Source organism: Rhinolophus hipposideros (assembly GCF_964194185.1).
Source record: "Rhinolophus hipposideros genome assembly, chromosome: 7".
Classification (NCBI taxonomy): Eukaryota; Metazoa; Chordata; class Mammalia; order Chiroptera; family Rhinolophidae; genus Rhinolophus; species Rhinolophus hipposideros.
This window is the reverse complement of record NC_138053.1, coordinates 97139386-97166413: the sequence shown is the minus strand read 5'-3', so window position 1 is coordinate 97166413 and position 27028 is coordinate 97139386. Positions and strand designations below refer to the sequence as shown.

Genomic DNA, 27028 nt, shown 5'->3' with positions numbered 1-27028 from the left:
GTGCCTGTCAGATTTTCTGAAGTAGAGGCACACACACGCAGCCAAACGGCCCTCTGGCTAATTCTGTCTCTATTTGCCTGCATTCATATTTGGGGGGGATCATATTACCAGTCGGCCATGAATGCACAGAAAGTTAGGATGTAGGAAGTAATATACGTGGACTTTATCATCAGAATGTCAGAATAAAAAAATGTGTAACTATGTATGGTGTCGGTGGCAATTAGACTTACTGTGATGATCATTTCATGATATATACAGTATTGCATCATTATGTTGTACACCTGAAACCTATTCCGTGTTTCCCCAAAAATAAGACCTAGCCAGACCACCAGCTCTAATGCACCTTTTGGAGCAAAAATTAATATAAGAGCTCTTATTATATTATATTATATTATATTATATTATATTATATTATATTATATTATACCCGGTCTTATATTATATTAAAATAAGACTGGGTCTTATATTAATTTTTGCTCCAAAAGATGCATTAGAGCTGATGGTCTGGCTGGGTCTTATTTTCAAGGAAACACGGTATAATGTTATATGTCAATTACATCTCAGTGTGTGTGTGTGTGTGTGTGTGTGTGTGTGTGTGTGAACATTAGGGAAAAAAGTGTTCAACATAACTAGCCAGTCTGGCATCCCGATCTGGTATCTACATACACTTATTAAAGGTGTAAGGGAATTTTTTTTTCACACATTATGCAATTATATTAATATATGGGATATTGCCTGTGTATGTAGTTTTAAAATCATTACACTTGTCAAATTGGGCAACTAATAAAAGTAGAATACTACTTAATTAGTTAATAAGACATTTGTGAACTACTTAATTATAAGTTTCTTTTACTTGACCTTCATTTTTGGTCTCAGAATAATTCCAACAATATTACCTGCCACCCAAAAAGCAATAATTGTACTGAAAAGCAATAATCTTTGGGCCTGAGATCTGATTGACTATAAATCATTTTCCTTTTAGGCTGGAATCCTAATATAATATCTGCGACTGGGGGGGAAGGGCAAGGCACGTGGGAGAGACACAGGGTTCCAGAGCTGCCGACATGGGCAAAGGGGGCGGCTGTGGCTGTGGCTGCTGCTTGTTTGTTCTGCCTGAGCTTCATTTTCTCAGGTCCACATAGGCCATCACTTGGTAAATACCAGGGAGCTCTTACAGCAGGACTCCAGACTCAGTAAACACACTCCTGCACAAATGCTCATAAACGGCCGTCAATCACTCCGGCTCCTGGCAAGGCAGGGCCGTCCTGACTGTGCCATCTCGCCCTGGGCGTCTTTGGCTACGCGGTGTCCTGGAGTGTGTCTGGGCAGCGCAATCCCCACCCTTTCTCTTCAGGACCTTAATTACCGCCCTCAGCGCCACCTGCATCACCGCTACTCTCCTCTCTTCTACAGAGCAGGGACAGTGCCACCAACTGTAACATGTAGTGTGCAGGGTGAAGCCAGACAGAGGGCGCTGGCCCCCACCAATACGAGTGTAGGTGCAGTCAGGACCCCCACCCTGTCAGGAGGAATTCACTTCCCTCAGCACCTTCCCCACCTCTGGCTGGGGTCCCTCCATTTCCTCCCAGTCAAGGGAAGGAGTGTTGTGGGGGGCTAGTGGCCTCTTTGGCCAGCCCACAAACACCTGGTAGCCTCTTCATTTTGAAGGGTGGTATTTTACCAGGGGTTTGTCAGGCCCATCTCTTGCCTGGGAATAATGCCTCAGGAAATGGGGGATGGAATACAGAATTCCTCTCAGAAAAGGGGCCTGGGCCCCAGGGCTCGGAGCATGCTTTGAACTAAATACCAGTGGAAACAACAAACACAGGAATTGCTAATCCCATTTCCTAAGAGTTTCACATGCACTCAGCGATTTAATTTAAGCTTCAGGTGTACATTACAAACCATCCACATTTCTCTAAAAACTCAGCTTGGGCTATATTGAAGAGTAATTGAGTTTGGTGCAAGTCAACAGAAATACGAGTAGTGATGTCCAGAGGAAAAGGGCCCAGCCCTGCCCTGGAAAGGCTCACAGACTCTGTGTAAGCAAAGGATTAAATGCCATGATGTCGTCCTCATGAAGGAATATGGAGGAGGCGGGCCTAGTCTTTGGGTGGGAGGGCCAGCATCTGCTGAGTCTGGGAGGGGGGGTGAGCTAACTGGACCCGGCAGGATGGAGACAGAGGCAATGCGCTCTCTGGGAACAGATTACAGGATGGCATGTGCATATGGCTAGATTTAATCAGGGGATGGACTTGGGGGGATGAAGAGCCGGCGGTGGGGATGGTGGGGATGGTGGCGATGGTGTGGATGAGGAAGAGTCTGGTTCACTACCTACTAGTGCAGAGCTGGGCTGGACTGCAGGAGGAGGGGACAGGGACAGTAAAGGGGGAACAAAGCTTCAGGAGCTGGTCCCCTCTCCTCTCTCTGCCCCCTCACCACCACCCACACAAGACAGGCCCTAGGAAACACAGGAAAAGGATAGGCCCCAAATCTAAGGGCACTGAAGACAGAGAAAGGCAGAAACCCCAAATGGTGTGTCAAAAATCAGGGGCAGTCCCCACATATGATCCTTACCTCACACCATTCAGAATTTAATTCCAGATAGATTATATGAATCTACATGTGGAAGGCAAAATAATAAAGCTTTAAGAAGAGAATAAAAGTATTAACCATCAAAAGAAAAAAATTGGTAAATTGGACCACTTTAAAACCAAGTACTTTTGTTCATCAGAAGACACCACTGAGAGAGGAAAAAGTCAACCCACAGAGGAAAAAGACGTTCACAAGGCATATATGCAATAAAGGTCTTGTGTCCAGAGTAACAAAAAGAAAAGAAAAGAAAAGAAAACTCCAATACTAAATCCAGACAATCCATTTCAAAGAAGTGGGCAAAAGAATGGGCACTTCACAAAAGAGGGTAGTCACATGGTCTGTAATAGCTGGGCGGTCATCGTCACCCATGTCACAACAGGGCGCCTCCACACACTCACCAGAGCTGCTGAGATGAGACAGGCAACACTAGCTGTGGGCAGAGTGAGCAACAGGCTCTGGTCCTCCACTGGGAAAGCGCTCATCTCCCTGGAAACAGCATCCTCGGCCACAAGAACAAGCCTCCCTCCCTCGGGCCAGCTCTCCCACTCCTAATGAGTACGCGCGTGTGCCAGGAGACATGAACCCATAGTGATCACAGCAGCACATTCCCAGAAGCCAAAAGCTAGACCTGAACGCGGGCCCCCCCAGGGTAGAATGGAGTACTAATGGTGGCGTGGTCACGTGGTTGGCTACACCAGGATGACTGACAGTGAAGGAGCTACAACCGCGCACAGCACAGGGGATTCATCTCACACACATGATGGCGAGTGAAAGCAGCGGACACAGAACACACGTGACTCTACGGGTGTGTGATTCGAACCAGCCTGTTCCGAGGAGGGGCAGTGTGTCCCTCAGAGTGGGGCTGAGGGAGGCATGGGGGGTTCTGGGATGTCTGCGAGGTTCTGTTTCTTCATCTGTATCCTGTTTGCCCGGGTGTGTTGAGTTTGCAACAATTCACTGAATTATGCACCTAGGATTTGTCCATTTCCCTACATATCTGTATATCGTGGCTGAATGGTGGCTGCCACAAAAATCAGTCCATGTCCCGGTTCCCAGCATCTTACCTGACAGAAAGGTGAATATACCTTATGTGACAAAAGATGTAATTAAATTAAGGCTCTTGAGAGGAGGAGTTTATCCTGGATGATCCATGTGGGCTCTCAGTCTGGAATGAAAGTGTCCATATAAGGGACAGAAAGGACACACAGGACCCAGAGAAAACCATGTGAAGACCGAGGCAGAAATTGGAGTGGCACTGCCATGAGCCAAGGAACACTTGGATCCCCCAGGAGCTGGCGGAGGCGGGAAGGACCCTCCCTTGGAGCCTTCAGAGGGAGCACTGCCTGCTGACCCTTTGATTTCAGGCTTCTGGCCCCCAGAAATGGCAGAGAAAATTTTCTGTTGTTTTAAGCCACTACATGCATGGCAAAACGAACACTCTTATACTTCAATGAAATGTAAAAGAAAGAAAAAGTAAGACCTAAGGATGCCCGCACCCCACCCGAGAGCAAACAAGGCAGAACAGTTGGGAGATGTGACCTGAGCCACGGTATGGTGATGCCAACACTTCACCAGGTTTAAGAACCACAAAGGGAAACGCACGCCTGCCTAACACCCGCAGAAAGGCCCTTGGGGGAGAGCAGACAATTTGCCAGAACAACAGAGCCAATTCTGAGCTGCACTGAGACCCCACCGAGGTTGGCTGCTGTGAATCTGAAGTGACAGCACAGCCCGGTTGTACAATTTTCTTCTGCAATGTTCAGACATGCGGGGCAGATGGATGGGTTTAATCAGAGCTGGGATGTTTCCAAGTGAGTTATACAATGGAGGGAGAGGGCAAGGGAATTGAGGGTGCTTAAAAGGAGAGAGTCTAGGAAAAAAAGAAAATACAGAATCTTAGCTGGATGAGAAGGGAAATACAGATGGTGGGGGGAGATGGGTAGTGGAGATAAGTAAGATGAAACAATCAGGATGGTAGGAAAGACTGCAGGGGGAAAGCCAGGATACCAGGCAGGCAGGAGGAGGCAGTCAGAGGGAGGAGGCTTGCAGGGACATTTGGGAGGAGGCAAGGACACTGTGGGATTACTGGCCTAAGGGTATGGCCATGGGAGTAGGTGGCCAAGGTGGGCGGGGGGAAAGACAGTTAGAGCATTAAGGAGGTAAAAGAACAAGGCAGTCCATGGATTTCCCTCAAGAGGGCCAATGACAGAACATGGCGACTGAAGAGAAAATGAAGGGAACATCGTGGTCCCGGAGCCAAAGTCCCAGCGAGTGAGGGAGAGGGCCCACAGGTCAGGCAGTGGGACACGTGCTTGAGGGGCTGCAGGGCATAGGAGGAAGAAGGAGAAGGCGAAGGGAAGAGGCAATGGGGAGTGAGGAGGGCTCCTATTCCCCAGGGACCATGGGCAGTAGAGGTAAACATCCTCCCTTGGAAGGGCCTCGGAGGACAGCTGGTTTCTGCAAAGGGGACTTTCAGAGGCTGGGAATGCAGTCAAGGTTTCTGCACATGAGTCTCTAGAGTTTACTGAAAAGAAATTTGTCAGGGAGAAAATGGGCACTGCTGTTCAGCCATGGAAATTCTAACATCCGGACAGATTGATGACATAGCAAGAGACAGGCAGTTTCCCAATCTATCAGCCCTGGGAGCTCACAAAACAGGTCCAGCCTACATTGCTGCATCCTTCAAACCCTCACTAGGCATGTTCTCTTACTGCTCCCCTTATAGATGGGCAAGTGGGCGGACCAGGGCTAGAATGAGTCTGTCCCATTCTGAGGGACATTCCCGGGCCCCTATGTGTGACAGCAGTGAGGGAGGCAAATGAGGCTCAGAGCGCCTCCATGGGAGACTCCTCTCCTGTGGTTGTTCTCTGCTGAGGCTAAGTGTGTTGGGAGGCCACGTTGCCTGGATTGGGGGAGACTCTTTCAGACAACCACAGGTATTGGTTTCCTGTGTAAGCTGCTGTGACAACTTACCACAATGTTAATAGCTTAAAACAACACGAATGCATCTTTGGCTTCTAGAACTTGGAAGTCCAATAAAGGTCTCACTAGGCTAAAACCAAGGTGTCATGTGGACGCTCCAGGGGAGAATCCATTTCCTTGTCTTTCCCATCTTCCAGAGGCCGCTGGCATTCCTTGGCTCAGGGCCCCTTCCTCCATCTTCCAAGCAGCAGCACTGTGTCTCTTTGCACTCTCTTTTGTACCCACACCTCCCCGATTCTCTTCTTCCACCTCCCTCTTCCACTTTTAAGGACCCTTGTGGTGACATTAAGCCCACCCAGATAATCTTGATAACTTCCCTATAGGAAGGTCAACCAATTAATTCCATCTGCACCCTTGATTCCCCTTCATCACTAAACTAACATATCCCTAGTTTCCAGGGCTTGGCAGATGGACATCTTTGGAGAGCCATTATTCAGCCTCTCACACCTTAGGTGCTAGCTCTCCTCTTCCCCAGGCTTACAGTGTTCCATTTGGTTCCTGACATGGCAGGGAATAGAGGGGCTTCCCCAGCACTACCCTGAGTAAGGCGGAAATCATCATGAGGAGAGACCCCCTCCAACAACTGCATGACTAGGTGCAGGAGCCAGCATCATCAACAAGTAGAGAGTACTCTAGAAACACAGCTGCCAAAGAGCCTAAAATTCTAAAATTCACCACTAAATATGAGAGATTTTGCAATCTGTGCATTGGCACCAAGTTAAATCACCACCAGGGGAACGAGACCCCGCCAGGATTAGAGTGACATGTGCTCCAAGGTGAGAGACTGAGGCAAAGCAGAGACTACAAGGAAGCAGGAAGGTGAGGGTGGAACAGACCCCAGAGAGAAACAGGAGGAAGATGTGGCCCCAGCTCTCCTGTGGAAGAGCTTCACTTGGGAGAGGAGGAAGACAGCTGATACCCACCTGCTTTGCATCAAGAGCCATTTAGGACAATTGGTTAGAGGTGCTATACTTGTTTAATAATGGTACCTCATTCATTCCAAACCAAACCTCTTGTGCTCTTCCCAATAGAGAGGAAGGAATTAATACATATGAAGCACCTATTAATGGGTCAGATTTTACTCCAGGAGCTTCCCCTACTTTGCCTGCAGGCATCACTAAGAATGCAGACATGGGTCCCACAAACCAACTGGTAACTGGGCTTAAAATTCTAGGAGCCAATCTTTTCACAATTCTACTCCCGTCATTGCCATGCTTCTTTCTCAACCAGGGGCCACAAGTGCACCAAAAGAGTAAAAAAGCAACAGGAGAAACAAGGAGAGATTTCCAGACCAACAATTTTGATCAATGCAAATAATTTTTAACTTCTTTTATTTAAAACAAATGCAAATTCATTAAGCACTAGATTATCCATATAACTCAAGAGTAAAACAATAAGTTTTTTTTAATCTGCTGAGGCAGGTCTTTTATCAAATCTGTGGAAGCAGTGCTTCCACACTGTATGAATCCAAGCAGGAGTTCTTCTCTGCTATAAGGAGATGCTTTGCTGGAAAGATTTGAGGGTCACTGTCTGAGCAGCTGCTCACAGTCTCCTCTTGCCCAGCTGCGATGGCCCAGCATGGTGAAATTCTTGTCAATCTCTTGGTCCCATTATTCCTCTCAGAGCTTCACACAAATAGAATTAGAAATGTCTACAGCACTGGGCTCAGGTAGTGTATGACGGTGTTTAACTGCCTCTCAGAGTATAGTACAGTGTTTATGCTCATGGAGACCCCAAGCTAGTTCTAGAAGTCTTCCTCAGTGATATTTGGGTTGGACTCAGTAGGGCAGTTCCCCTGGCCTGGCTCGGCTCACTCATGGATCTGTGCTCAGTGGCAGAGTTGGCCGGGGGCTGGCTGGTCCAGGATGGCCTCAGCTGGACAGCTCACTGTACTCCACAAGATCTCTCATCCTCCAGCATGCTACCAGACTTCTTCACAATGGTAGCGGGGCAACGTTCTCTGAGAGAGGGTGCAAGCACATACGGCCCCTTGAAGCCTACTCTTACAGCTGACACAGCATCACACCTGCCACATTCTGTTGGTGAAAACAAGTCATGAGGTCAGCCGAGATTCAAGGAGTGGAGAAATAGACAGCACTTCCTGGTGGAAGAGCTTCCAAGTCACACTGCAGGCAAGAAGGAGAAGAGCTGCAGCCATTGCAGCGATCATGCAGGTTTTCTCTTCTTCCATGCTTCAGTCTGGGGTTCTCATTTTAAAGCTTCCTCACACTGATTCCCCAGAAAACAAGATGGAGGCTCCTCAGATGTATGCATGTACATCTGTGTGTGTGTGTGCTCGCATTAATTTGTGTTAGAAGACATTCGGGATTACAACAACCATCTCTGAAGATGAAGCATTTATAAATCACATATCATTAGTTGGAAAGTCCATGCATTTCTCACATTTCCCTACCACCACCCAAACACATCTATAGGTTGTATTCTGTTTCCTTTGCTCACAGCTGCCACTCAGATGGTTTGTCCCTACCTGCAGCTTGGTTCCTGGTTCTTTTCTTTGGTATTTATTCACCTGATACTCATGCTATATATGACCAGGAAAACAGGGGCCATACCAGCCAGTTCAATAGAGGAAATTTAATATTAAAAACTGGTGTTGTAAAGATTTTGTTGGGTATCCGATGGACATGTGTCCTATTTGGGAGACCATCTCAGGGATACTGTGGATGCCTGATCATGGCATTGTACACCGGAAGCTAAACAATAATGAATGCCAACAATAATTTTATATATATAATGTGATGGCTCGGTGCGAGGTCGGAGGGATAGTGGATGGGGGAGGGGGGTTCACAGTGTGAGGGATATAAATGATGAACGTCTAAGTATTACCTTGTCTTGTACACCTTTAACTAATAAATTATAAAAAACAAAACAAACAAAAAAAACTGGTTATGAAGATGTTGGAAGACATGGAAAACCAAACCATGAGGAAATCCAAGGATTAACAAGAGCAGGAGAAAGCCCCTAGGGCTGGAGGGGTACCAGGAAGTGGAGGGTGTTGGCAGAGCCCAGAGGCCATGCCTTCTGGTGGGAGCTGGGTCCTTAGGAGGGACTGCCCAGCAAGAGCTGGAACCACAGCAAATACCCAGTGGCTGCCAGAGAGACCATGTAAAGCCAAGAATCAAGAGAGAGGGTCCCTTGCTGCTGCAACCCTCCTGCCAACGCTGCCAAAGGGCCAACCAGAGCCAGGAGGCAGGCTGCAGAGAGACACAAACAATCTCAGTGGCTGACAAGGACTGTTTCTCACTCATGCAGGTAGCCATGTGCTAGCTGCAGTTCTGCTCCATCTCTCCATCATTCCTGGGTCTGGGCTGAAGAGCAGATATGCTGTTCTCAGAGAACGGGAGCAAGAGCTGGCCAGTGACCACCATGTGAGGCTCTGCTGGGTCCCGAAATTGCCCCCCATCCACTCTGCTCACACTTCATTTGCTGAGGCAAGTCATATGACCAAGTCATGCATCCCTTCTGTTCACACTTCATTGACTGAGGCAAGTCACATGGTCAAGCCCGACATCAATGGGCAAGCCCCTTCCCACAGAGGGGCACAAGTCACATGAGTCACATGACCACAGGCAGGAGAGGTAATCCTCTTGTAAAAAGGGCATCTGTATTCATTTCTTGAGGCTGCAGTAACAAATCACCATACACTCAGTGGCTTAAGACAACACAAACATATTCTCTTCCAGTGCTGAAGGCCAGAATTTTAAAATCAATCTCACTGAGCTAAAGTCAGGGTGTCGCAGGGCTGGTTCCTTTTGGAGGTTCCAGGGGAGAATCCCTTCCCATGCCTTTCCTGTTTCTGGGGGCTGCCCATGTTCCATGATCTGTGGCCCCTCCTTCCCATCACTCCAGCCTCTCACTTCCATTGTCACCTTTCCAACTTCCTCTTCTGATCTGTGTCTCTTTCTTTTCCAAGGACCTTTGTTGTTACCCTGGACCCATGCAGACCATCCAGCATTGTCTCCCCATTGCAAGATTCTTAACCCCGTCTGCAAAGTCCCTTTTGCCATAACGACAGCACTGCCAGGCACTGGGGGCTGGGATTTGGACATCCGGGGCCATCATTCAGCCACTGCAGCAGCAATAGTTTGATCACCAGCGAGGGAGCTGGGACAATCATCTTCTGCAAGGCAGGAGTGAGACCCTCACAGTGTGTCCTGGTGACGGGGTGCTGCCAACTGGCTGAGTTAGCCCTACGCAGGCTGATAAGGGAGGATCGCCAGAGACATTTTAAGCAAAAGAAGCGAAATGCTGAACTGTATGTATAACATAATCCATTTGTATTTGTATTTGCATAAACAGGAACAGACACTTAAAGAACCTCGGGCTTGCCTGGAAGGACACACGTAGTTAACGAAGACGCTGGCGCTGGATGGCGCTGCCTACACCACACCATCTGCTTTTTTCACCGTGGAAAACAAGCACATGAAATAACAGTAGTAAGTATCCTGTCTGGTTTGGCTTACTGTATAGGATAGCCTTTGTATAAACAAAAGACTACTGAAGCTTAACAAGAGATGCAGTAAAAAACTGGGCCAAATCGATACCATTTAAGCCCGTTATATATATGGGGCACTGCCACGCTCTGTGCTGAGTAAGATTTCTGGCCGCACACTGTGGACAGTGAATACGCCATTATGAATAATAGTAAGGATAATGGCCTCCATTTGTTCCTGCAACACAATTAGATTCACAGTGGGGCATGATACACATCTGAGGACTAGCATTCGATTTTCACTCACGTCCCCAACTTAAAGGGGTCAGACAACAGTTTACATAAAAGGCCCATCCTGTGTTTTGCTTTGTGCCTTAATTTCATAACTCCGCCTCACCCAGGGCTCCAGCTGCTCCTTTTGATTAAATCAGTGGACAACTGTGACAGCCCCCTTTGGGACGCTGACGCTGCAGCCTGCACATGCTCGCGAATTAACAAACACCATGGCACAAACAGGCTGCCCAGAGGGCACCTTAAAATATGTCATCTTCCCCCAATATACTGCCAGGGACAAATAAGGGTCCCCACAGGGCTGAGTGGGGGTGGCAAAAGGAGAGTGTGTAAAACGGGAGGCAGGACCGATCTCTTCTTCATTCTGAGTGCATCTCAAACTCAGTGCCTTGATGGGAGGGCGACTGAGAAGGACACAGGCCAGAGCTCAGGGCATTTTCAAGAGGAAGAGTGAGAGGGAGGCGGAGGAGGAGAAGAAAGCAGGGGAGAAGAGATAGGAGGTGGAAGGGCTGCGGATTCTGGAACTGTCTGTACATGGCCTGGAGAAGGGCAAAGGCGCAAGGGACAGGGAGCTGAGATGATCACCACTGGTGGGGAAAAGAGAAGCTGAAAACACACTAGGTGTGAGGCTCTAAGGAGCTCCGTGCTGCTACAAACCCTGGTGCAGCAGCCAGTGCAGGAAGACAAGGCCCACTGTCCTCCTGGCTCCCCAGACCCCCGGCTCCCCTCACCCACCCACCCACATGCCAGGAAGCGTTTTAGAGCCACTGTGCTTCCAGCTCCTTCCAGCTCTATGCACGGGGTCGTCCCACCAAGAAGGTCCAGGGCCGACCCCTTCTGGCTTTTCTAGCAGCTTGGGCATCGAGGCTGCAACAGCATCTGGACCTCTGACGTGGGACCACACACACAGGGGCACAGGAGGCACAGCATGGACCCTGGCAGGACACCGACGATGACACGCCTCTGCAACTCGGGACACATGCAGAAATGGGCCAGGAACCCGCCTCTGAGCCAGAACTGTTATCATCAATGTTATCACCCAGCATTCCCACGGTGAGCCTGTGGAAGGCCCCACATCCTGGTCCTTCTCGTTCCAGACTATGTCTGGACAGTGGGATGTGACACGTCCCTCTTTGTACCTTGTACCTTTGGTTCTTAACATAAAAGACCCTATGCTCTTGCCAAAAATAAAACAGACTTGGAAAATTCACAACACTGTGTCTGGGATCTAAATTTACTAATACGAAATTTTAAGTTTTAGCCTTAAGTTACCTCTACGAGTACGTTTCTGCAGGAAAGGACCAATGCCAGCACCCAGGACATGGGAGTCCAGGTAATTCTTTGTTCTGAATGTGCCAGAGTCATCCAGCAGGTTGCCTGACTACCCATTCCCAGTCCCAACCCCTCTTGTCTGCCTCTACTCTATAGGTGAAAAAACTACAATCGGTAGCATCATCTCACCTCCACTGCAACTAGGGGTGGCCAAGAGTCACTGCTGTGGCCAATGAGACGTGGGCAGAAGTCTGTAAGGAGACAGACCCTCTAGAATAAATGGCAAAGCCTCCACAGGAGAAATCTTTTTGCCGTCACCCTTTCCCTTCCTCTTCTATGTTCTCCCTACATGGAATGCAGACATGACGCCCGGAGGTGCAGCAGCCTTCTTGTGATGTGAAGACAAAGCCACTTGCTAAAAATGGCAGAGGAGAAAGATGATCAGTGTGGGTTCTGGTTGATGGCTGTGAGGGGCTACAGCTGTTCTGGGCAGACAACTCTGAATCGCTTGTCACAGGAGAAAAACTAATCCGTCTTTTTAATTCATTGCTAGTTGAACCCTTCCTAATTTGCAGCCAACCTATATGAAACAGTAGATAAAGGCCAATGATTGTGAAATAATAGAATAAATGTAATAAAACTACACATACACACATGTAATCATTTTCAATTATCCAATTTATTCAGCTTTAAATTATCCAGTGAGATATATTACGTAAAATTGATTTTAAATTTTAAAGTAATATTGATGTTATTATCCTATGTAAGATTGCTCACTGCTAAAAGCCTTCGAAACTTCAAAAATAGGGAAAATAAATAAATAACTGCTTCTGAGTCATTGTGAAAAATCCTAGCCCAATGGGGACCCACCAAAATGAGCAGGCGGAAAGCCCTCCTAAGAGTGAGACCCTAGCAATCCCACTGGTCTCACACACGAGTGCCCAGAGGGCTGGGCAGTAAAAGGCCTTGTGGACTATAACTCAGTCCTGGAACCGCAAAGAGCAGAGGCAGAAGGACAGAGTCCAGAGCAGAACGGGGACAGGGCGACGTGTCTGAAAGCCCCAGCAGCGACAAGGACATGTGGGGGCGGTCCTACCTATCTGCCGCTTTGCTGATTTCTGATTCTGCACCAGACGATGCTGTAAATAAAGCCAGGAATAAATGTTCCATCAGCGCATCCATTTCTCAGCCTGTGTCGTTCAGCTGCAGAGCGAGCCTGGCCTCCCTTCCTGCTCTCATTATCCTAATGGCTCCACCCGTGACAGTGACAAACACTGCGCTGTGACCCCACTCCGTCTGTGCCCACATGGGCGGAGCGCCCAAGCTGTCTCCCTCCTTGCTGGGATTCAGCATCGGGGCAGGGATCGTGTAGAAGAAAATAACGCAGGACCTGAGCAAGGGCTTACCCACGCACGCCATTGCACACCACGGGTATGTCCCAGTGTTTCCATCTCCCTCCTCACCTTCCTCCATCCTGCCCTAGCTGTCCTCCTGGGTGGACATGTTAGGAGCCAAAACACCAGGCAGTTGCTCTGGGAGCCAAGACTAGTAATGGGACTCAGTGAAACCAAGAGAGAAATAAGAAAAATGACTCCTTCGTGACTGATCCACGGGGGCCAGACTGAGTGCTGAAGTGTTACATGCAAGACAGAGCGTAAAGGTGTCTTCGTCTGTTCTGGTGCCGTAAAGACGTCAGCACGTGTGCGAACGTGGAAGTAAAGCAGGAGACTGCGTAAAATCCACCCCAGGGAAAGGGGCCTCTGTCAGAACTGGCCTCCTCCGGTATGTCCAACACATTTTAAAATTCAATGGACGCATGCGTCCTGTTTCTTTGTGTGCACAGTGCACTTACCAAACGAAACAAGCCACTTGCCATGTTTGTTTTTGAAACGGTGTAAACACTTCGTCGGAGCCTGTGGATGACGTGCTTCGGGAGAGAAGCTGTACTCACCGCCTCAGGACAAACATCACTAGGTAGGCTCAGCATCAAAGAGGAAGCCCAGTTCTGGTCACTTGGTACTTGTCCTCTAGAGGAGTGCCCATGTGAGATCTTGCAGCACTGCCACACACGGGCCGGGGTGCCCACTGTGAACCCCATCCCAGAGCGCCCCACACCCGGGCAAGGCCTGCTACCGGCTGCATGGCAGGAGTTCTGGTTGCCAGTGCCAGGGTTTCCTGGCCCATGACAGCCCACCCACCCTCAGCACATCTGCAGGAAGGCTGGCTCACTGACGTGTGTGTTTCATGGCCCACAACAAGGACTGCTGCATTTCTCAGCTTGCAACTTCCACTGTCACCCACCGTATTTCATCCTTATCGCCAAGCCAGAAGATCTGTGTCTCTTTTCTTTCTTTTTGTAGAATTCCATTTTTCCCTTTCAAAAAACAGAAAAGGATCTTATGGGGCAAAGAAGACAACAAATTGTGCTCTGTCTCTACAGGGACACACACAGGTTTCGTGTTTTCTCCAGCCCCATCTTAAACTCTCATGACTGGTATCTACTGGGGAGAGGGCCAGAGATGGTCCAGTAGGCAGGGGTGGGCTCTGGGAGCTTCTAAGGACACAGACATAGGTGTCCCCAGGAAAGACTTGACCCTGACAAGGCTGGCCCTCAGTCCACCAAGCCAGGGCCTTCAGGAGTGACCTCCTAAAAGGGCAGGGCACTGCGTGAACAGTGGCCACCCCAAAGATCTGCGCTCTGGGACCCTGGCAACGGGCCCTTAGTTAGAAAGTCTCCACGGGTATAATTAGTTAAGATTCTCAAGATGAGATCATCCTGAATTATCCAGCTGGGCCCTAAGTCAACGACAAATGTCCTTACAGGAGACACACAGGAGGGACACGTGAAGGCCATGTGAGACGGGGCCCGAGACTGGAGTGATGAGGCACAGGGAAGACATGCAGCCACCAGACGCTGGGAGAGGGAGGAAGGAGCCCTCCAAGCAGTCTGCAGAGGGAGTGGACCTGCCAACACCTTGATTTCAGACCTCTGGTCTCCAGAACCAGAGATCATTTCCGCTGTTTGTAGCCACCCAGTTTGTAGCCCTTGGTTAGGGCAGACACAAGAAACACACCGGCAGCAGGCAGGCCTCCTGTCTGCTGGCAGCTGGCCTCCCTGCTGAAAGGGCTTCTCAGGGCCAGGCCATTGCCCACGTCAGACGCTTCAGCTCTGCTCGACCCGAGGAGCGAGTGATGAAAATCCTCAGACGTCAGGATAGAGATTAGGTCTCGGGATATTTCTGCTATATTTCCAGTATCTCCTCTGCAACGTGTTTTCATGAAGATTTCATATCCTTGAAGTATTTTGAGGACCTTGGGTTAAACAAGGTTACGACCATGAAAGTGCAACCATAGTGACCGCACTCATTCCATCTTCAAAGGTCAAAGGACGGATTCCTCGTCCATCCCATATTCTTTACCTCATCTATTTGCTCACTTGGGCGCTACCTTCCTGTTGCTGCTGTAACAAATTAAGATTCTCAGGGTTCTCCACTTTATTATCCTACAGTTCTGGATGGCAAGGTGTCTGCAGGGCTGCACTGCTTCCAGTCTCTAACACACGTTTCCTTGTCTTTTCGGCTCACTTGAGCTCACGGCCCCTTTCTGTCTTTAAGCCCAGGAGCATTACGTAGCCTCTCTCTCCCCACATCACCCCGCTTCCCTCCCTCCGCCTTCCCTCGTCTGCTTACAGCACCACATCGTCATACTGCCCCCTCTTGTAAGGACCCTGTGATGACACGGAACCCACCTGGCTCGTCCAGGGTCTCCCATCCCAAGATCCTTACCTGAGTCCCCTTTGCTGCGTAACCTAACAGTCGCAGGTTCCAGGAATTAGGATGTGAGTGTCTTGAGGGGCCATTATCCTGCCTGCCATGATTGGACAGATGGGTCAAGGGTGTAATAGATACTCACAAAGGGAGATGTAATAAAGGCAATCGGGAAATAAGGAATGAGTAACATTGCAATGGGAGTAAAAGTAAACAAACAATACGAAAACACTGCTCAAGAGTTTTATACTTAGCTAATTACTGTCGTAAGTTGCAGAATGAAGTCACGCAGCCAGATTTTTCTAAAGGGCTTATCACTGTACATGAATGATCTAATTACAAATAACACAACCATGTTAGTGTCATACAATGAAAACATCCCTTGGCATTTTTTACAGACACTATGCCTCCGTCGCAGATGGTTGGTTGCCTGGATGGCCCCACAATGAAGCACACCTCCCAGAACTCATGCTCTGGACAGGGCTTGGTCACAGGGCTAGCTTTGCCAACGGGACATCAGCAAGCAAAGTGCAAGTAGGAGGTCGTACGACGGGGTGTGTCCTTTTGGATCATTCACTTTCAGGCCCTCCTTCTCAGGACCCAATGTCCACGCCACGAGAAGCCCAACCTCACCACTGAAAAGCAAGAACTGAGGATCTGACCATGAGCCCCAGCTCCCTCTGCCTCACCTCACCTGCCCTGTGAGTGGGTCACCTTGGAAGTGGACCTGCCAGCCCGAGGGGAGGGTCCCGTGGAGCACAACCTGTTCCCACTGAGCCCTGTCCAAATCAGAGAACTATCACAGCCAAGGCTGACATTAGAGAGCTTCATGGAAACAATTTCAATCATAAAGGTATGGAAGGATTACAGAAGCCTAACGGTCTTTGTTAACTAAAAAAAAAAAAAGTCCTGATCAAATAAATGATGGTTATTCTTTTTTGGCTACCAAGGTGGTTGGTTTCTGGTTTGTATGTTTGTGGTTTTTGGTTTGGTTTTTGGTTTTTTGTTTATTTTGCAAGGTGGTTATTCTTTCATTTTATTTTTTTTTTGAAAGGTGGGGGAGGAAGTGGATGTTATGCAAAAAAGAGATAACAGAAATGCCCTCTATCTTTTATATTCTCCCCCTTTCTTCTTTTTTTCCTATACATCTGACATTAAATAGGTATTAGTTGGCCATGGCGAGGTAACAAATTACCCCTAAAATTAGGAACTGAAAACAGACACTTTTTGTCTCAAAGGTCCCGTGTGTCAGGAACCCACGCAGGGTGTAGCTAGTGTCTCTGAGCCAAGGTCCCTCCCAGGCTGCACTCCCAGTCTCAGCCAGGCCAGCTAACCGCAGCTCCACAGGGAAGGGTCTGCTTTCAGCCTTGTGAACACGGCGATAGTGGGATTCAGGTCCACTGGCTCCTGGCCAGATGTACCATCTCTTGCCACTCCATGGGCCTCTCCGTAGGGAAGCTCCCACCAGGGCAGCCACAGCCATGTTGAGTACAGACACCCTGCCAGTGTAAACCAGTCAGGCTGTGGCAAAGAGAAACAATCACCTATCCTATCTTTATTTGGGGTCTCCCTGGTTAAATGGTTTCACATTCATCTTAGTACAGAACTATTTGGCTTTTAAGTTTTTATCTAAGAAATATAAGCACATGTATTTAACTTTTTATGTTAAAAAAACAATGAAACCTAGATTTGCAGTACAATAGCCTAAAGATAATGCATGCTGTGTAATAAGGTTATTCTGTACTCAGTATAGCCCTGGACCAAAATAGTATTATAACAGATTTCCTAGAAAACTATTGGATACAGAGTCACGTTAGAGCCAAAGAGAATGAACATATAGCTGTGCCTTTGGAGGGCAGGCAACATTCTTTCTATAATAAAGGAATAGTTATCACATATCTGGATCTTCTTGGCAACAACTGAAACTCAGCCAAAGGCAGAGCAAAGGTCTCAGAAGTGAAAGAGGCAAACGTGAGAAAGCTCTGCCATCACTGGCCCGGGAACAGGAGTTCAGTGGGGGAAAGGAAAAGTGAGTGGACCAGAAGTCCCTGCAAACAGCCTGCCCTCAACAGATCCAACAAATGGGCCAGGATGGAGGGAACAGAGGCGAGTCTGAGGCCATCCTGAACTCAGGTTTTTCTGTACAGAAACATGCTGGGTGGTCCGGAAGAATCGTTTCACATCCGTCCCATTCAAGGTCTCAGCTCCCGGGCCCTCAGCCAGCAACCAGAGCTCCTTTTGGAGTCTGGCCCTTCTCTTCATCTCATGAGCTCTGCCCATTGTTAACATCAGAGTGTGGATGTAGGGTCTGGATGACACCCAGAACACCCTCCGGTGGGGAGACAGCAGTCCTCTCCGAGGTCCAATGTAATGGCCACTTCACTTCCGCCCTGTCACAGTATCATTTTGAGCCATTTCTCTCAGCCACTGCTAGATCCACGCATGCTTCCTCACGTACTAGACTTGCCGTGAAGTGATGTCACTTGAGTCCAGGGGAGCACTGCAGGGTCCACTCGCGATGAAGACGGGACACCGCTGTCTCTGACTTCTCCACCGGAAGGCCAGGTCACCCCAGACCCAGGATGTGCATACCTGAATTCGCTCTCCCTTCTTTTGGCCTCTGACACCTGCTCTCCAGGGCCCCCTTGCAGTTAAAACAAGACTTATTGGAGTCCGGCTGGTGTGACACCATCTACTTGGATGGGCTGCTGGGCTGCTGCTTTTAAGTCACCCCTAGCCATCGGTACCCAGTTGGCTGCCAATTCCCATGGACTGTGAACTCCCCACCCTGTTCCTCAAAACAATCAGAAAGTTCAATGATTTCCAACACCCACTGCATCACTGCATCACTGCCAAGAGGCGGGTTCAGGTTCAAACCTGGGGCCTGAGCTTTCAAGCATTACTCTAGGTTATTTCCACTGCCTCAGTGGTAAAGGAAACAAAACGCCCCAAATTAATCCCCAGCCTTATGCAGAAGTAGAATGTCCTTCACTTTGTGGGTGTACATCACGTGTTCTATACAGAAAACTCAGAAAAACACCAGTATTTAGAGCTGAGAAATTGTCACATAGCTGCCCTGCTAATCCTGTGCTTTTTAGCATCTGGACATTTTTGTACACACACGTGTGTAACTAGGTGTAGACTTTTTCCTAAGCAAGAGTTGGTAACTTTCTTTATGAAACATTGTACCCTGAACATCTGGGGCCCCCTTGGACCCACCAGCCACCCATGAGAGGGGAATGGAAACCGCCTGTCAGGAAGGCTGGGAGGCGGAGCTTGGAGCACGACACGTGTGAGGACCGAGGCTGACGGCCAGGGCCATCGGGCTCCTGATGCAATGAGAACGATGCCGTCTCCCACGGCAATGTGCCGTGCGGTTCAGAACACGCACCCTAGGCGAGGCCGGCCTACCGTGAACTTGAGCTCCGCTACTCGTTAGCTGTGAGTCCGGGCACGCGGTTCAGCCTCCCTGTACCCGTTTCCGGCTCTGCAATGGAAAGGTAGTTCCCACAGCTCCCAGGGCTGTGGAGAGGACCATCTGAGCTGACTCATGGACACAGTGTCTGGGAAAGAAGCACTCGGCCAGCCAGGACCCCAAGCCCCTCAGCAGCAGCTGACAGTCAGGGAATAGGTGGGAAAAACAATGCAAGAGGAACCGCCTGCGCCAGGACCTATTAGACTGGGGCATATCCTCATCCAAAAGGAACCATGTCCTCATATGGGAGACCTTTCCTTATGTCGTTTTGGAGAGAAAGGAGTAACAACAAGATAGCAGCTTCCTAAGGGGCCTGGCCTCTGACTCTTAGCAAGTAGGATCCCCTTGGGAAGCAATGGCTATGCACCAGTCCCCCCATTCCAGAAGGGGTCAGTGAGAAACGGAAAGCTGGCTGACCCTCACTCCACTACACCGCACCTGCGGCCTCACGTGACACCGACAACTGCCACTGCTACACCCTGGTGACGGCGAAGGCCTTAGAGTGTTCCGAGAGCTAAGCGAGCCCAGAATGACGCAGAGGAAGCACCTGAAACTGCAGGTTCCCGGGCAGCAGCGCAAAGCCTGACTCAACAGGTCTGAATCAGGCTCCCATTTCTGATAAACGAGTCCAGGTCATGTGAGGCAGGTGGCCTGCAGGTCACTCTTGAGAAGCGCTGCACCAGGGCCTGGGACATGCGGCAGCACCAGCCAGGTTTACGAGACACGCAGGCTCCCAGGTCCCGCCGGGCGCCACCAAGTCGACTCTGCCACTGATCAAAACGCCAGTGCACTCGGGGGCACAGCAGGCAGACAGGGCCTGCGGGCGCTCTCAACAGTAACCCCCAGCCTGCCTGCTTCGGGACCCGCATGCCCTCCACGAGCGGCACCCGAAAACCACAGTGCTGCGTTCTGCTTTAGCTCTGCCTGCCTAGAGGCTGGGAGAACAAATTTCATGAATATTGTTCACACTTGGGGAAGGAACAGATGACTGTTTGTAAGATATTCTGTACTGTAAAAATGTTATAAAAACAACTGCATGGAATAAGTCACATAAACACGTAAAGAGTTTATTACCATTATGCCTTACTGAAATCCATGTAAGTCACCTTGAACACATTCTATGCGCTGCACTTGAAAACATGAAACAGAACACCAATTCAGGTACTTCTCGCTAAAACGTTTTTTCATTTTTCCTTTTTTGTGGTTAGCTTTTGTTGACACCATAATAAAATGGAACAGAAAGAGTACATAAAAGAAAAGTTATCAGGTGGAATTTTGAAACCCGTGTCCTTGACCTATCACATTTAATATCTCCAAGACTATTCCCCGCGGAGAAGCAAACGTACTGCACCCAAAGCTACGGGATCACCAGGCGTGTGAACGCCTGAGGACCAAACAGACACAGGCCCGGGACAGAGGGCCCACTGGCGGGGCAGCGCAGCTCCACAGCCCTCTAGGCACTGCCATCCCGGGGACATGAATGACAAGGACAGGTGGCTGGAGGAGCAGCCCCGGCCCTGGCCAGCAGTGCTGGGCCGTTCACGTCAGGCTGCCTGAAGGTCAAGGCGACTCACAGAGGACTGGGAAGGTCTTCAGACAGAGGGAGCATGAAGTTAGGATGTGGGGTGGTCCTCTCCCCGGACGCTTCGATATTTAGCCATGTCTTCTGGAAACACTTTAGAAAGTTCTTGAATCAGTAAGCTTTTAAATTTCTAAGAAGAAAAATACACACCGTCAAAATATGTTTGCTTGTGACCCATCACCCCAATTACACACGACACCTGAGCCAGAGCGCTCCAAAGGGACGTCAACTGTGCTCGGCCCCCACGCAAGCCTCTGGCCGCTCGGCTGCTGCCCACTCATTGCCCGTGGACACAGCACGCTTGCAGCTACAGTGCAGGCCCAGTAAGAACTACCTAAAAGGTATTCCTGCTCAAATACAACTTCTTCCCTCCTGCTTCGAAGTAAAAAATGCCCCTCTTGCAGGGAGCCAGCCACAGAGGTGGAAATGAATTTTACAGTCAGCACACGTAACAGGAATCTTCAAATACTATTTTTAATTAAGCAATTATTAACTCAAAGCACATCAAACTCTGTGTGTGCAAACAGCTCGATCAAAGCTTTCAGAGCAGCTGGAAACCTGTCTCCACCAAATGCCATGGCTTCCCGATCCTACCTACCGTGTTACACGAAAATCAGATCGGGTCTTATACTAATTCTTGCTCCAAAAGACACATGAGGGCTTATGTTCAGGGGATGTCCTCCTGAAAAATCATGGTGGGCTTATTTTCCAGTGAGGTCTTACTTGCAGGGAAACATGGCATCAGAGTAACACTTGTTTTACCCACTCTTACAGGCAGCTAAGTACCTGCCAGCATCTCACGACCCTGTCTTATAAGCTGCACAGAGGCAGCATATTTGAAGAAAGACACAGAACCTAGTTCAGACACAGTCTCAAACGACACCGCACTCTGACACTACAGGGATTATTTAAGATACAACTTGGTAAGTACAAACACACAGCCCGCTGGACAAGCGAAAGCCATGGAACTGCGCCGTGACTTTCACAGGTCTCAGATGAGAGAGAAGGACACCGAGTGACAACAGATACACAGTCCGTACGCAGCACACCAACAGGACACGTGTATACCGCCCTCACGCCCTGGAGTCGCATCACACAGAAGCATGGCGGGACCAAGGAGAACACGCATGGACCTATTCGTACCAAGGGGGTTTCTACTGCACATTGCAACTCACCCAACAGTGCAAACAGTCACAACCTGCCACTGATTAAAGCTGTATCATGTCCCGAGGGTGACACCACGTTCAACAGCAACTCAGTCCCAAACTGACAAACGCCACCTCCAGGGCACACTGCCCATCATCAGCACACATCCATCACCTGGGGGCCTTGGGAAGCCCTGCGACCCCAGGGCACCACGTGACGGCCGTCACTGTCATCCTGACAATCTGCTTGTTCCATGTACCCTCTGAGCCCTAAGACATCACATCAACTGGGCACACCTGTGGGTACCAGGTATCAGCAGGAACAGAGCACTCATGCCCTGAGACCCTGGAGCACAAGCTTCAGAGGAGACAGAACAAAGAAAAGGGCAAACACTCTTCAGTGCTCTCAGTAAAGAAGGTGAGGAAAGACTGGTCCCCAAGGCCTCTTTGCAGAGGTGACATACAATGACCCAAACAATAATCAGTGTGCAGAGAGCGCATGCAAGAGCTCCAGAGGAGACAGCACGGGAAAGAACAGGAAGGAGAAGGTTTGGTGACTTCCAGAAACGGAAACGAGACCAGCGTGGCCGGGCCAGAATGAGGGAAGGGAGTGGAGAGGCAGGAGGGCTCGTTGCACGAGGCCAACAGAAATGGGAGGCCGGACAAGGGGCAGTACCGACCGATTAAAGGAAAAACCACACACACCCCAACTAGAACCATATCTGAGTTAATTTAAGGAAGAAAAAAAGGACATATTTCATGTTCAAGATGCATAGTTTTCTAGACCTCATCACAGCAAAGATACAGAGCCAGTTCTCTGTGGAGAACTGCTAGACAGGGGATAGGTACAAAGGAGTCTAGAGTCAGAAGCTGCACAAGAGAACAAAATTCAAGAACCCTCCAAACCAAAGAGCCATAATTACAGGAAAAGGCCCAACAGAAGCATCAGAAAGCACCAAAGTGCAAACCTGAAATATTAGTTTTAAAAATGAAAACAGTTAGCTAACAATCACAGGAATTAACCTGGCCTTTCCTAAAAGTAAGGCTGTGACTTTGTTACATGGTTCTATGCCATCACAAGTCTCACTGATACTTAGCTTCACCTACTATCCATTACACAATTCAGAAGTCTCAACCCTGTAACCTTACGGACCGCTGATGTTCTCCCCAGTACAGAATAGAATGACCAAGTCCAGCCTATTAGCCAAATGCGCTGTGTCAGGATTGCTGTCCGTGCTGACATGCTCTTCTCTCTACGGGAGCCTTACCTTCATTGTGTCAATCTTGCCTTTCACTTGTTCATTTTTCGCTAGAGCCCTCTCCAGGCACTCTTTGGTGTAGAGTTGGGGGTTTCGACCTTGATCTATATATCTGCAAACAGGAAACATTTCAATCAGCACTCTCATGGCTGATACCTACTCTGTTTTCTTATGGAAAAAAGAAAAGTTAGTTATATATAACTTCGCATGGTGCTGTGTAGACAACACTGTGTCCAGGAACCAGGTGAATTAGGAGGCCTTCATTTATACAGATCCAGATGATTCGATCTCATGTCACTTCTAGAATATGACAGACGCATGATGTCAGGTTAACGATCTCTTACAGATCATTTACAAGCCGAGCGAGCTCCACAGCCACACCACTTCACCTCTGAAGCACTGGTGCTTTTCAAAGGCATGTGGCCACGACCTTCTCGGTCTCACAGCAGCCTGTCAGGTTGGGCAGCTCCTGACGAGAGAACTAAACCTGGGCCACGGCTTCAGACCCAGCGACATGGGGAGCCCGGAGAGCGCACCAAGGCGCAGCCTCCACTCCAGGTCCCAGGTCCCATCCCCTTGGGGGACGTGGAGGAGGAGCTGTGTGGAGGAGCCTCAGGCTGGAGGGGGAAGGAGGGGAGAGTTACAAGCAGGAGAGCCAGGCCCCACGCACCCCAAGACTGATTTACAAACTGGTGCACTGCTTTCAGAAAGCGGAGGAGGCATACTACTTTCCCAAATACCCCTGCGTAACTTGAATGTAACAGAGGCAAGATGCTCTCCAATTACTTCTAACCAGTATAAAAGTATTTCTTGAAATTGTTAACATTTGTCCCCAAAATTTCTTCATGACCCAAATGATTTCATGAAGCATACTGCCTGGATAAATATTCACATTTTACCAGGTCTGGGCTACCTGCCTACCTCTGTTCATCTAAGACCTTCATATTGCTCAGCTAAATAGAATTCTTCATTACAAAGAAACAAAAATCACCACCACACTAAGTCCAATTTACGTATTTTTATGCTTCAGTGAAAAAAGAAAATTATCACTTAAATTAAAGACACTGTCAAGTTACGGTTAATGGCATTTTTAAAAACCAGCCTTTCATTGGACACGACAAATCACAAACTCAAAAAATTCCGTTGTATTGCAACGTTTCTGAAATGATGGAAGGAAAGCAGCAAAACTATAGTTTTGATTCTAAACAGAATCCATCCATTTCTGGGAACAAAAATCCTGACCGGCTCAAGTGTCCTCACTAAACAATCACTTCAACAGCAGTATTGTTCGGAGTAGGCTCTCCTGAGAGCCGAGGGGGAACCCCACCTCTGCCAACACGAGTGCTGGCCAGCCAGGCCCCGGCTGACGTCCTTGCGTTTGTTTCAGGCAGTCAGTGTCCGACAGTGCGTGCGGACAAGGCCACTGTGGGCCTGAAAACTCCTCCCACACTGTGCACCAGAGCAGCCCACAGGCTGTATCTGCTGGTTGGCAGCGCCCAGAGGCCATCACATTCCCAGTACTCCAGGTGAGTCGCCAAGGTCCCTTCTGCCCACCTGCTGTGGCTGCACTGAGCTGGCCGAGGCCCCACTGCCTACTGCCCTTCAGCAATCTCTCCCTGTCGTCTCCCTCTCACTTGTCCCACCTGAGACTTAGGAGTTACTGGCCTCGGTCAGTACATCCAGACTGCACACTTACGACCAGCACAGCACTGAGGAGGACCCTCCAAGGATGGAGAAGTGGCCTCCACCTTCCCTGCCTCACAAGCCGGCAGCCGGCGCCTGAGTCCCGAGCTGTAACGCACACAGGACCTTCACGCCCAGCTGAAGCCAGAGAACTCAGTGGGACCAACTGAGAGCACGCAGGGAACATGACACCACGCCAGCTGGTGAGGACAGAGCCGACATCGTGAAAACTGCAGCCTGTGTGGCCTCTTTGCAGACAGCTTCTCAGCTGGGTTGTAACTTGGTCTTGTATGTCTCTGACCTTTTGGGGTGTGAAACGACAAGAACTTTTCCTTTACTGTTCAAGGAAATCAGTGGTTTACATTTGAAGTTTTACTGCCAAAAGTAGTAGAATGTTCTTGCCAATCCCAGCCAGCTCTGGGAGTAAGAGGTTGCCTGTCCCAGAGAAATGGCCGTGGTCGAGGCAGCACAAGTCCAGATTTCGGTCTTGCCCTGACACTGACAAGCTAACAGCCCAGTGCAGTTACTCACCCGTGAAATCAGGGATGTGACAGCCAAACCCGTGTGCCGCAGCCTGGACTGAAAACAACTTAAGCAGTTTCTTTCCCGGAGGCATTCTCTGGGCCATGACGGAGACAGGCGCACACACTGTCCCGCAGAAAACTGGACGGCCCTCCCAAGCTTACGTGGCCGAAGAACCTTTCTCTTTTCCAACAAGAGCGGACATCATCAGCTCCCAGAACTAGTCCTCCCAGAGCACTTTGGCCGACACCAGACCACATTACTTTCAGGTTGTTTCTGGCCTTAATTTCTTTTTTTAACTTAAACTATAGCTCACTTAAGACTTTTTATCTTTTTGAAGGAAAAAAGAAAGCTGTGTGGCTGTCCTTTTGTCTAAGCAGGGCTGTGAGAGGCTATGATGTCTTTCACATGTTTAACAAGCCTCTGTTCACGTGAACCCGTTTCAATGATACAATACTGAGACTGTAAGTTGTTAACCCAATAAAGCATACACTCCACGAGGGCGGGTACTTGTTCCCTTCACTGCGCGTCCCCAGCACTCAGGCTGCGCCCAGCGCGCAGCACGCACTCAGACACCCACGACCGAAGCAGTCGTTACGCCATCAGCAAACAAGAATCATGCTCAAATGACGTCAGAAACGGTACTTACTCAAAAACTTCTAAAGGAACAGTAATATCGTGAAGTTGCTGTCTGCACTTGTCAATGTCCTGTAAGCCGGTGACGATAAAATTCCTGGGGCGAAAGCAAAGGTGGGGCATGTGGTTAGGTCGCTGACCCCGGGAACAGCGTCCCCCTGGCCATGGCCAAGCGGCGCGCCACACGAGCGACCCCCGCCCGCCAGGGTGGCCACGCCCCGAGGGTCCGGGAGCAAGCAACGGGGGGCCTCACGCGCGCACGCGTCCGCAGACGGGGCCCCAGAGAAGGACGCGTGTCGTCGGGGCAAGGGGACGTCTCCGAGCGGCCCTCGACGACGCGTTCCCGCAGGCGGCGCTGGCAGGCGGGCGGCGGCGGCGAGCCGACCCTCTGCGCCCGGGTGGGGCGGGCGGGACCTGGCCCAGCGGAGCGCGGGCGGGGGGCTGCGGCTCTCCGCCCGGCCCCGCTCGCCATCCCCGCTCCCCGAGCGGGCTCGGCCGCTACTCACAGCTTCTGGTTGAGCCCGGCCTGGCTGCTAGGCTGGAAGTCGCTGACGATGATGCCGAGCTGCCGGATGTTCTCCACGAACTTCTCCAGGTGCTCCTCCAGGTGGTCGAACTTCTCTGCCATGGCCCCGCAGCCCGCGCCGCCACAGCAGTAACCCTGCTCCGCCGCTTCCGGCTTCCGCCCGGGCCCACTACTACTTCCGTTTCCTCTGAGGGCGGGGGTCGGGGCTGGCGTCGGGGCGTGTTCTGGATCGTGGCGCGCCGTCCGGGGCGGGGCCTGGGCGCGGGGCGGGGCCTGGGCGCGGGGCGGGGCCTGGGCGCGGGGCGGGGCCTGGGCGCGGGGCGGGGCCTGGGCGCGGGGCGGGGCCTGGGCGCGGGGCGGGGCCTGGGCGCGGGGCGGGGCCTGGGCGCGAGGCGGGGCCTGGGCGCGGGGCGAGGCTAGCAGCAGCCCCAAGCGGCCCAGGTGAGTGGGCCGGCCAAGGATGGATCTTCAGGGCTCTCCTGGGTACTCTAAGGGCCACAAGGGTCCAGTGGTGAGGACCTGCAAGGCCTGGCTCTGCCTCTACTGGTCCTGAGCAAGTTCCCTAGCCTCTAAGCCTGTGTTCCCGTCCATAAAATCAGAAAAATGAGACCTGACAACTAACTATCTGAGGTTAGAGAAGGTAATGCCAAGAAAAGGGGAATGGAAGCACAGTGGGTAGGGCTTGGAGAGAGGAGCTTGTGAAAATGTGTCACGCAGGGGACCCTGCTCGCTGCACCATTTGTCGTGCAGGGTCTCAGCTCCCACTCCCCACATAAGAACGCAGGACACGGTAAGGCCAAAAAGGAACACCCACGGAGCCATAGATAGGGGAGTCAAACC

At 50.2% G+C, this 27028-nt stretch overlaps 1 protein-coding gene across 1 annotated transcript; it reads right to left on the bottom strand.

Annotated features, from left to right (window-relative positions):
- Positions 1-19877: 19877 nt before the first annotated feature.
- On the bottom strand, positions 19878-26394 carry MED10 (mediator complex subunit 10). Its single transcript, XM_081054010.1, has 4 exons — positions 26169-26394; positions 25676-25759; positions 22831-22933; positions 19878-20547 (listed from the first exon to the last, which is right to left on the bottom strand). Exons 1-4 carry the CDS (start codon positions 26288-26290, stop codon positions 20449-20451), a joined length of 408 nt encoding a protein of 135 aa, XP_080910136.1. The 5' UTR covers positions 26291-26394; the 3' UTR covers positions 19878-20448.
- Positions 26395-27028: the final 634 nt, after the last annotated feature.

Coding starts and splice junctions, on each gene's coding strand:
- MED10 (XM_081054010.1), bottom strand. CDS start 26,290: ATGGCAGAGAAGTTCGACCACCTGGAGGAGCACCTGGAGAAGTTCGTG. Junction 25,760..26,168: donor GCCGGGCTCAACCAGAAGCT/GTGAGTAGCGGC, acceptor CTTTCGCCCCAG/GAATTTTATCGTCACCGGCT. Junction 22,934..25,675: donor GTTCCTTTAGAAGTTTTTGA/GTAAGTACCGTT, acceptor TCCTGTTTGCAG/ATATATAGATCAAGGTCGAA.